This window comes from Notothenia coriiceps, unplaced genomic scaffold (assembly GCF_000735185.1).
Source record: "Notothenia coriiceps isolate Sejong01 unplaced genomic scaffold, NC01 NC01_scaffold00037244, whole genome shotgun sequence".
Taxonomy (NCBI): Eukaryota; Metazoa; Chordata; class Actinopteri; order Perciformes; family Nototheniidae; genus Notothenia; species Notothenia coriiceps.
In genome coordinates this window covers 6,238,137-6,248,648 of record NW_011369945.1, presented here as the reverse complement: position 1 = coordinate 6,248,648, position 10,512 = coordinate 6,238,137, and the positions used below count along the sequence as shown (strand labels likewise).

The 10,512-nt window shown below is 40.4% G+C and overlaps 1 protein-coding gene across 1 annotated transcript in view; it reads right to left on the bottom strand.

Annotated features, from left to right (window-relative positions):
- Positions 1 to 10,512, bottom strand: part of LOC104965230 (neurobeachin-like) — a 19,060-nt gene extending 8,548 nt beyond the window's left edge. Inside the window, exons 1-12 of the mRNA XM_010794189.1 lie at positions 10,350 to 10,512; positions 9,353 to 9,486; positions 8,506 to 8,567; positions 6,126 to 6,190; positions 5,551 to 5,659; positions 4,090 to 4,256; positions 2,911 to 3,035; positions 2,677 to 2,826; positions 2,033 to 2,169; positions 1,755 to 1,872; positions 1,016 to 1,118; positions 802 to 917 (exon numbers count right to left, since the gene is read on the bottom strand). Of these exons, the coding sequence (XP_010792491.1) occupies positions 802 to 917; positions 1,016 to 1,118; positions 1,755 to 1,872; positions 2,033 to 2,169; positions 2,677 to 2,826; positions 2,911 to 3,035; positions 4,090 to 4,256; positions 5,551 to 5,659; positions 6,126 to 6,190; positions 8,506 to 8,567; positions 9,353 to 9,486; positions 10,350 to 10,492 (1,429 nt within the window). The 5' untranslated portion in view covers positions 10,493 to 10,512. The remainder of the gene's footprint in view (positions 1 to 801; positions 918 to 1,015; positions 1,119 to 1,754; positions 1,873 to 2,032; positions 2,170 to 2,676; positions 2,827 to 2,910; positions 3,036 to 4,089; positions 4,257 to 5,550; positions 5,660 to 6,125; positions 6,191 to 8,505; positions 8,568 to 9,352; positions 9,487 to 10,349) is intronic.

Sequence of the window (10,512 nt, the reverse complement as noted above, 5' to 3'; positions counted from 1 at the left end):
GTGTGCCTTGGCAGTCGCGGTTGTATGTTAGTGTGATCAAAGATATCTTCAACATGGGGGAGGTATAAAAGCACACGCTGTTGACAAACTGCTACACACCAGCATACAGCATGTTAAAGCCTTCAAACCTATTCTGCTACCTCTTTTTTCATTTCTATAACATACATATATTATGACATATTGGTTTATTGATAGATATGTTCAAATATTTAAAAATAAGTGAACACATAAAATAGCAAATGTTTAACTGCCGTAATTATTTCCTATTTGTCCATTGTCATTGTGGCTGCTCCTATTGATATATTTCTGTATAAATACTTATTTACAGACCACATTGGTGACTGTTGTTGTCAAAGCTGCAGCTGAGCTGGAGCTGACAAAGGTTTATCTTATTAAAATCGTCCAGGTTCTTTATCTGCTCCCTTCAATACAGTCCTCTACACAGGCCTCTTTTATTCATGCACATGGAGAGAAATAAAATAGCCTGCAGTTTCTGGCTTTGTAGGTATTTTAGAACAACACAGAACAGGACATTTCAGAGCACCGAAATAACGTTGCATCAGCGAAAATCTTTGCAGCAGTCACACTGGAAAATGTCAACATCACACAGTAGAAAGAGAGAAAAAAATAGAAAAATACTGGAAGTATTCTCTCAACTCATTCAAAATAAAAACAAAGAAGGCTACAGAGGATAGTGTTGTGGGTTTGACCACTTATCGTCCATATCTTATTTTGAGTCTAAGATCCTCAATAACAGACTTAGCAGTCAGCTCAAGCAATAGGATTGAAAGTGGACTTTACCTGCAATAGTGTTGAGGAACATGAGGTACTCAAAGTTAGAGATCTCTCTTCTCTGCCAGCGCTGCGTCATGTTGGACGACTTGAAGAGCTGACGAGGGGTAGCCAAAGAAATCCGCCTGGGAAACACACACACACACATATTGAAGATTCTTTTCATCACACCAGGAAGACATTTCTTTCCAACCCAGGATAGTGAAGGACCAGCAGCACCTACCTGGCTTGTGGCAGGCCGTAACTCGTTCCTACCCCAACCCGGGGGAGACTGTAGACCACTCGCTTGACTGTGGCCGGGTCAGGGAAGTTAAACATCACAGACGCTGGAGAAAGAGGAACAAACGGGACATAATCAGCATAAAGATGGATACTTGCACCAAACAGCGAATAAGCTACCGTGTAGTGGGGACATTAGTATGGGAGGCTGCACCGGGATACAAGAGCGCAGCCAGTGCTAATGCTTTTCATTCTGACCTTTCGTACACAATAAATGATGCAGAAGCTAATAATCCATGAGTTGTGCATCACTTGCAACCACTCTCTTCAATTTCTCAAGGTCCAATCTACAGAAAATACTTCCCAAATGACAAACCTGTATAAACATACTAATAAAGTTTTACAGCTGATATACGAGTTGCAGAAGTGAAGCATACTGGGTAATTTAATTAGCCAGTCTGTTATTCAGTACTATTAGAGTTTATTCAAATAATAATAATACTTTTTAATAAACCTATTTTAATGCTTTGCAGACTAAAGTAATTACCACTTTTCAAGACTAGGAGAAAAGTGGTATGTGGTATTTCTGCTAACTCTGGCTTGTTACTTGTTATTTATTTATAGGCTTGACAAGTTGACATTTAGGGCAAATAATCAATACATAATATCAGTGGCTGGTCCATCGTTTTGATAAATCAATACATGTGAATTCATGTAAGTAATACAAAGATCTGCAGACTTACTTCTGTTGGCCATAAAGACTTCTAGTCCGGTGTTCTGCAGTAGGTATCGTCTGGAGAACACGGCTCTGATCTCACTGAACATCCATTTACCGTGCAGACCCTCCGAGTAGGCCAGTACCTGTTGGGGTTGGACATCCTTTGAAAAAAATATTTTAACATAAAGAAAAATCTATATAGACAATACATTAAATCATTTGAATCAATGAGAAGCAGTACATTAAAAGCGAAGCACTTTTCCTTGAGTAAAAATATCCAATAAAAAAACAGGTTGCCCTTACTTTAGCATCAGTTGACTTGAATGTAGGGTCCTCTTCATCCACCTCAAAGTAGATCTCAGTGGTGGTGATGGATAAAGTGCCTCGAGCCACCACTACTGGAGCTACCAACTGAGCCGGTGTACTCAGAACCACGGGGCCTGGGGGGATACATGACTTATTACTACTTCAAGCATACACAGCACTGACAGGCTCAGTACACACAACAGTTGTAAGCAATCATCACACACAACAAATAATGAAATGTACTTTAATATAGTCATTTCATGTTAGTCAAGATTGATTACTTCTTCTATTTCGCCTAATAGAGGGAACATTCGATCAGGTGTGTCGTAAGACAGAGCAAGAAATGGATTAAATTAGATATTTGGTCAGTTTCTTAGTTAACTATGATTAAATCTTCTTGAGTCAGCAAATCAGCCGGATGGTTAGTGCGGCTGCAAAACTCATTACTTGCCTTTGGAGATAAAAAGTCTTGGACGGAAACGGACTAAAAACAAGAGTCATAGACAGTTTACACTTCAATTGGATCGTAGCATTGTGCCTGTATATGTGTGTGAGTGTGTGTGTGTGTGTGTGTGTGTGTGTGTGTGTGTGTGTGTGTGTGTGTGTGCGTGCATGCGTGTGCTTATGTTAGTGAATCTCACCAGCGAGGTTATCAATCTCTTTTTCCTGCAGCAGGCTGACGGCGTCATCGTCTCCCTCCAGCATAAGCTCCGCCTCTGGGTTCTGGGCGACCACTGATTGGCTGCGGAAGGTTTTCTTCGACTTTAGCTCCTCCTCTTCTTCTTCTGTACCTGTTTATAGTTTATGTTAGAGAGTTACCGTATATGCAAAATGTAGATATTGACAACATGTTTAAATTGGTGCACATTACTGACTGTATTCCTCCAGAGCTTTAAGGGACACGTCTGCGTGAGTGGATCCAGACGCGTTTCGCACAAATCTCCGTCTTCTCCTAAGGTCATCCTCCCAGTAGTCTAGACGCCAGAAGTCGTGTAATTGGCTGAAGACGTCAAAGGAAAAGAACCTAAATTAGTAATTTCAGTGGTGTCAGTGGTGCATTTTGAGACTTTTCCTTTAGGGGCAATGAAGTTGAAGTTACAGCTGACATTTATGCTAGCTACTTCCAGAACTCATTTCCTACAGTCAAAAGGTCCCACTTTATTGGGTAAAAAGGCAGTATTTGAGCAGAAAGGTGAGTTTACAATAAAACATCCAACACTACAAAAACGATTAACTGGACTTCAAATAAGAGAAAAAAAACAACATATAACAGCCCAAAGAACAAATATGAAAAGCAAGGTTTAGACATGTAAGTGTGAAACTATTCATCAGCACTAAGCTAATGTTAACAAACATAATTGAGGACAGAGAAATTCAGATGCAATTTCACTTTAATTAAAGCTTCCGCTGTGCAAAAGTTGCTCACTAACAGCATGCACAGTACAATGTACCTAATCAACAGTGACAGGAGGAGACAGGATTCAGATGCTGTATGTCACATGTCCTCAAATTAAATCCGTGTCCTTCCCAAGTCTGGAGGCAGATCTGGATAGCACGCCATCATTGATTAAATGTGTGTATTTAAGTGTGCTAAAGAAAACGATCATTCTTACACAGCTGGCAGCTACGACGTTAGCATTTAGCTGTCTCTCTGTGTGGGTGTGTGCTGAAGTTCATGTACAATTAATTATGTTTAATAACACCATGTCCTCTTTTATAAATGGCTTTATTTCAGCACTGACTGTATCTAGAATTTAAAAACTTGAAATAGATTTTCTAAGTCTCTGCTGCAACTTAAATGATTGAATATATGATATTACATTTACACAGATAAAAGCCATAATCTGCTGTGGTAATGTGTTTTAGTGATATGGACCTAACATGATGGATGGTGCTGACTTAATAATCACTTCACATACTGATGCCATTTTCTCATTATATGCAAGAAGTGTTCCCTGTGTAACGTCTGCTATCAAATGACATCCTGCGGAGCAGCAATCTAAAAATGTGGCAGGGTATAATTGGACACCCAGTTCCTCTCATCTCGCGCTCACCTCTGTGACATTGTCCCCCACGCTCCATGCTTATTGGTCAGGATGTTGAGGATCTTCTGTTTCAGCTGGTTAGCGGTCACATGATCTCTGTGCTTGGCTGCGCTGATGAGGTGATCACACATTTTCTCCTCCTCTCTCCGGTCCGCAGCGTACTGGGCACAGTTAGCCTGGAGGAGAGCGAGAGGGAAAGAGTTATACAAGATGCAGAAACAGTAAAAAAACAAGGAGTACCCAACTGATGTCCTATCACCTACTTGCTGTGTTTTGAAAATGTGCTTTACTTAACCCTGTACTAAGATCGAATACACCGAACTTCATCTGTAAATGGAAGAATCATAGAGCCAGGACAGAGAATTTAAAAAGGTCAATCGTGGACAAAGTGGCCCAAAGACCCTGATAGTGTGATGTAACCCTGCCTTTGTTAGCCCTACATGCCTAAATATGTATACACGCATGCATCAGCTGGTGAAATTGATTAAAAACTGGTAAATTCAAAACCTGCCGGTCAAAATGTCCGGTAATAATTAGGGATGCTCTCATCGATCAGCCGCCGGTCATTATCGGCTGATATTCACTCTTAATAGTTTGATCGGTGCTCTCTATAAAGGCCGATCAGGAGAGCTGGATCTGATCGATATGGACATAAACGCGAGTGAAGTGTAACCGGACGCGAGAGAGAGATCAGAGATCAGATCAGCTGCTGAGTCTGACCGAGACACGCAGCTCTACATGATCACCTGAAGCCCCGCCCACTGTTTAGCGAGCTGCATGAGAAACAGACGGGCTGTCAGGAGAGAGAGGGAGGGAGAGGATCCGTTTAATTCTCCCGTGTTATTATTCAAAGTTAATGTAAACTTTTGAATAATGTACTTCATCTACTATAAGTAATTTGTTTGAATGTAATAATTATGTTGTTTGTGGAAGCGTATCATTTATTGAAAAATGAATCTGAACTTTTCGATCTGTTACAATTATAAACTGAAGCAATATAAAAATGAGCCCCATTAAATGAGTTTTAAACATCGGCATATCCGGTCCTAGTCTGGTAATTACATGCTAACGGAAACTCTGCTACACAATTCTTATTATTATTATTATTGAAACATGACCGGTAAGTTTCAAATTTGTCCAGTAAAATAAATTCTTTCCGGACATTTGACCTAGCGACATTGAAAATCCTAGCGGAAACCCTGGTATGCATACATGTATACTGTTGGAGCATCTAAGGAGATAAATGTGTGTACGATTGTATAGATGTGTGTGCAAGTACGTATTGTATGTATGTGTATTATATATCATATTTTCTACAACACAGTAAGCATTTCTTTTTACCCAGGATGACCCTGTCTGCTTTCATACTGTTTGTCTGCTCATTATTGTAACAAAAAACAATAAAAACAAAGCTTGTTCCCTGGAGGCTTTATTGATGTCACTAACAGTACCGGTGCTCTATGTGTTTACCTCAAATTCAGCGTGTTTGTGTACATCCTCTGCCCTCTGTCTGTTTAGGATGAACTCTGCTTCGTTGGCAACACGTACAATATGATCCTTCATGGCGTGGCACAGGAGTCTGGTGACGGGGGGGAAGAGAGTAACAAAAATGAGGTATTAGTATATACAGGTATTAGCATCACCTTCAAGTTTCAATGGAAGAAGAAAGTTTCCCTCAATATGATACATTGTCCTAAATTAGATCAATAACACTGGTCTATCTGCAGCTGAAGATAATGTTTGTATGGATAAACCGCTTTGTTTAATAGATAGAATCCTTTTTCGGGATGTTTAAATATTTAGTTATTTGCGTTTTACTCTAATTATGTACAATACAGTTTCTAATAAAAGAAAGGCACTGAAATAAGACCATCACTGTACGGTTAATTGCAACCAACACATGGCACTGTGCACTTATCCTGGCAAGACTCTCATTAGGGCTCTATAATAACCATTAGTTGTTAGGCAGTGATAACAGTGTTGCGGTTAATGTGTGAATCACAGGAAGCCTTATGGGATGGTGTGCAGTCTGTGTGATGGATTACCTTCCCTCGTTGATGAGCTCAATGAAGGCCAATCCTGCGTTCTTCTGGATGGAGTTTTGCCACTCCTAAGTGTACAAGATGCACAGGATAAACATTATATGGTAAGAAAAAGGTGTTGTGTGTAGGAAAAGACTAAGGAATCAAGATATTTACTTACTGTACAAACATGTGAAAAATGTGAATTAAATATTGCCATAAACCAGCATTATTAGAAACATTGTCCAGAAAGGCAATGTTTCAAATTATATTTGTGTATGCATACTTTTTATTATATACTTTTACTTATGTTTTACAAGTGTATATTTGTATTTGTACTTTTACCATTACACATATACATAATTAAAAGTCCCCATAATATCCAGGGACTTTTCATACGGAGAGAAAGCATGCACATGTTGAGAGGAAACTGCATTTTCAAAAAACCACCTGTACGAACAAATGCCAAACTTCATTGCATCTCATCAAAAGGTGTTATAAATATTGTACAAGTCTATCTAAACTGAAAGTATTATTTAGGAGCCAAATCATTCATGGTTATGAACAGGACCTGTAAAATCCCATTTGTTGTTATTTCTTGTAATTGTAAAAGAAATGTCTTTCTGATTGTTTTGTCAAAAAGCAAACAAAAATGCCGCTGATGACGATGACCTAATATTTTATTTATAAGAAAAATATATGCTAGAGGGGGTAGGGCCAGGAAAAGTTTTTTTAAGCTTCTTCTTGCCCCTGTTGAACATGACAGAGACTATTTGAGAATTATTTTTTGTTATTATTCTTTTTTTTTTTTGTACTTTGTTATAATTATCAATTTGAGTGAGAAAGAAAAAGGGGAAAAAAAGAGTATATATATATATATATATTATTGTTGTATGTTTTTGTTTCTGACATGTTCAATAAACTGACTAAACTAAACCACATTCCTGTTTCCTTTCAGTTTATGCATTTGTCATTCCTGTTTAACTTATACACCTGTATTTTATTTTGTATCTCAATGATATGTATTATCCCTTATTTTAAACGTGTTGGTTAGACCCTCATTTAGTTTTTACTATATCATTTAAATATTTCAGTTTTTTTTTGTACATATTTAATTAGCATTGAGGGAGCCGGAGACTAAAGATTGTCATTGCTAACAACTGCTTCTATGAACTTGGTAAAATAAGATACGTTATAAATGTCTCTAAATGTCACACATTGTCACAGAGCCGAATGTGTTCTTGGCAGTTAATCAGCTGATCAACATGTAAGAGTTGAGAAGAATAGTAGCTTTATTTATTTATTCAAGAAGAAATACACCTACCCATCATTAACCATCACCAGTGTAAGGTACACTAGCACAACACAGCACAGAATAAAGATGGAGAAACATCCGGAGAGCTTTCTAAGTGTCAATAAAAAAGCACCCATCTAAGAGTATGTGAGTGTTTTATGTGTCTGTGCATATTAGAGTGGAGACTTCTGAGCAGGATGAGAGTGTTGTTGAAAGCCTCAAACTATCAGAGCTCCATTAGCTCCAGCAGCTCTCAGGCCTGTGAAGGACACGTGTGAGCATCTCCTGTTACTCCCCCCCCCCCCCCCACCCAGAGGATCGATATCTGGGCTAGGGTTCGCTCTCCTGGGCATCTAATGGCAGACGAGGCCGGAGCCTGGGGTAATACTATACATGCTGACGAGAGGGAGAGTGGAGGGGAGGGGGAAAGGAGAGGGAGTGGTGCGAGGACGGGTAGTGTTGGAGTGGTAGTAGATGAAAGCAGTCGCCACCGAAACACTGAGTTAAAATGGACAGCAAAATAAGAGGAGTCTGATGGTTCTGTTGAAGATGAAGCAGTAAGAGGAGAGAAGAAAGCAGAGTAGAAGAGCTGAAGAATCTGAGGGGTTCCTCTAAGGACAAGAGCTCTTAGAAGAAGAATAGTTAGGGGACAAACTTCATCGTATCAAAGAAAAAGGAAACTTCAGGAGAAAGCTTGTCGTGGTAAGTACCTTTTTTGTAATTCCTTCTTATGAGTGTTATTCAAGAAGATAGACATACTGTCAATGGAACCTTCAGGCTTTGATATCGTTATTTCAAGTAAAAATCCTGTCGGAAAAGTTGATATGCATGTGATTGTCATGGAAGATGTGTTTTGTGGCCTTGATGTGATGGTGCATATAAGTTGATATGATATCACATCTGCAATGCGCTCATTACACGCTCACCCACAGGGCAGATCAATAACCCCGAAAGCTTCCTGTGTGTTAACGACTCAGACGATTATTGAAAAGAAAAAAAAAGATCACTTTTAAAATAGGTTGGACAAATTAAGGGTTTGGACATGCTTTGGAAAAGTGGAACATATGTGTTAGGGCAGTAAACAGAAAGGGGAGAGGAGGGGGTACCAACCTGAGAACAGAGCAGCATTACGAGCTCCACCACAGACGTGCTAGACTTCATGCACACCAGACCTGCAGCACAGAGACATACAGCAGTCAGGAGCCTTTCTTTCTCTCTCACACACACACACACACACACACACACACACACACACACACACACACACACACACACACACACACACACACACACACACACACACACACACACACACACACACACACACACACACACACACACACACACACACACACACACACACACACACACACACACACACACACACACTGCCTCGAGATACAAACATATCATCAAAGAACGCACTGTAGTGTCAGTGGTTTCTGCTCTTGTATACAGCCATCATAGTCAAGTTTATAAAAAGCATGCTACGGAGAAGACAGGAACAAACAGTAGAGAGAAAGATGAAGAAGGAGGCAGTAGGGGGAGGGGAGGGAGGAGAAAGAGCAGGAAGGGAGGAGAGGGAGAGAACATTGAGACGGTGGATCACGAAAACAAGACGCCAGGAAGCAGGTGGGCAGAGACAAGAATGCATCACATTTAGTACAGCGCTGTAATACCAGTAGTATTATTGACAAAACAACATCATCTGATGTCGTTATCTAACTAGCTGTTTGAAAATAGTGTAAAATACTGACTTCATACCTGCTTGACGAATGAGTGAAGCAGCCAGCTCAGAGACACTCAGCCTCTCATTCAATCACACAACACACAGAAAAACATCCACTCATCCAATCGCTCGTTTATTTTCTCACACACAAACATCGCGGTGAGGGACAGTGAATGGGGAGACTCCACAGAGAGACGCCAGTTAGAGAAAAGGAGCCGTGTACAGCACCTGTACCTTCTATGAGCAGTTCCTGCCCATGGCTACCCAGCAGCGTCCTGGAGAGAAAGGGCGCAAAGTCCACAAAAATCTCTCTCAGCAGGGGCGCCACTTTCTCCAGAGCGCGCTCCAACTTGGTGGTGATACTGTGGTGGGAAGAAAGTGAGAGAAAGATGAAGGGAATAGGAGTGATGATGAAACAGATGAGATTAGAACAAGGAAACACTCAGGGGACTTACAGTAGGTGAGAAAGGGAGCGAGGAAAACATGCAAGAAAGAAATGTGTAGAGGAAGGTGAGAAAACGGAACGAGAGGAAAGCAAGGGAGAAGATGTTCACAGGAGACGAGAGAGAAATTGAAAAATGACTAAAATGAACACAGAAGACACAAAACATTACAGAATTTAAACGTAAGTAATGATGGATTGGAAGGAAAGCACTATGGTTGGGTTAGTTTTGGTAGAGATAGGTTAATGGTACTTTCATTTTAAGACTTATTGTTTATTAACTTAATATTGTGGGATCAGTGCAGCTGGAATTGTGTAAAACCTGCAAAAACAAAGTCCCTACTGTAAACCGCATTGGAAGATAATGCATGTATTGTGTCTTGCCTCGCTACGCATCTAAATGTTTGTGTGTAGACGACATGATGAATATATATTCTATGTTCATTTGACAAATAGAGAAAGTAATAGAGGAAGAGTATGAAGAAAAAGAGACTAAAATATGGCAGTGCATATTATTGTTCTTATAAGCATGTGACTTCTGAAACAGACCTGGGTCACTAGTGTTCACAAAACTTAATTTAGTTTCGAGCTGCTCAGAGAAGCAGACGGTTGACATTTGGAACAGGAGTCGGATTGAGCAAAATGTCGCCGTTAGATATTTGCAAAGACAGTTTGACTGAGGTCTGATCTTGAATCTGGGGTTAGTGTGACGAGGGTGTGTGGTGGAGGTGGGGCAGAGAGGGGGGAGGGGGGGGCATGGGGACAGGAAGAGCATCTCCTTGCCTAAAACACTGTCCTGCATCTCGGGGAGCTGCCTGGAAGCCTGCCAGAGAGCTAAAAGACTTGAGCTCAGGGGGCGTCTGACCGCTGCGCAGCGCACACTGCGCCACCTCACAATAGGCACTGCAATACAAAGACACACACATTGATTAAAGAACACGAGAGC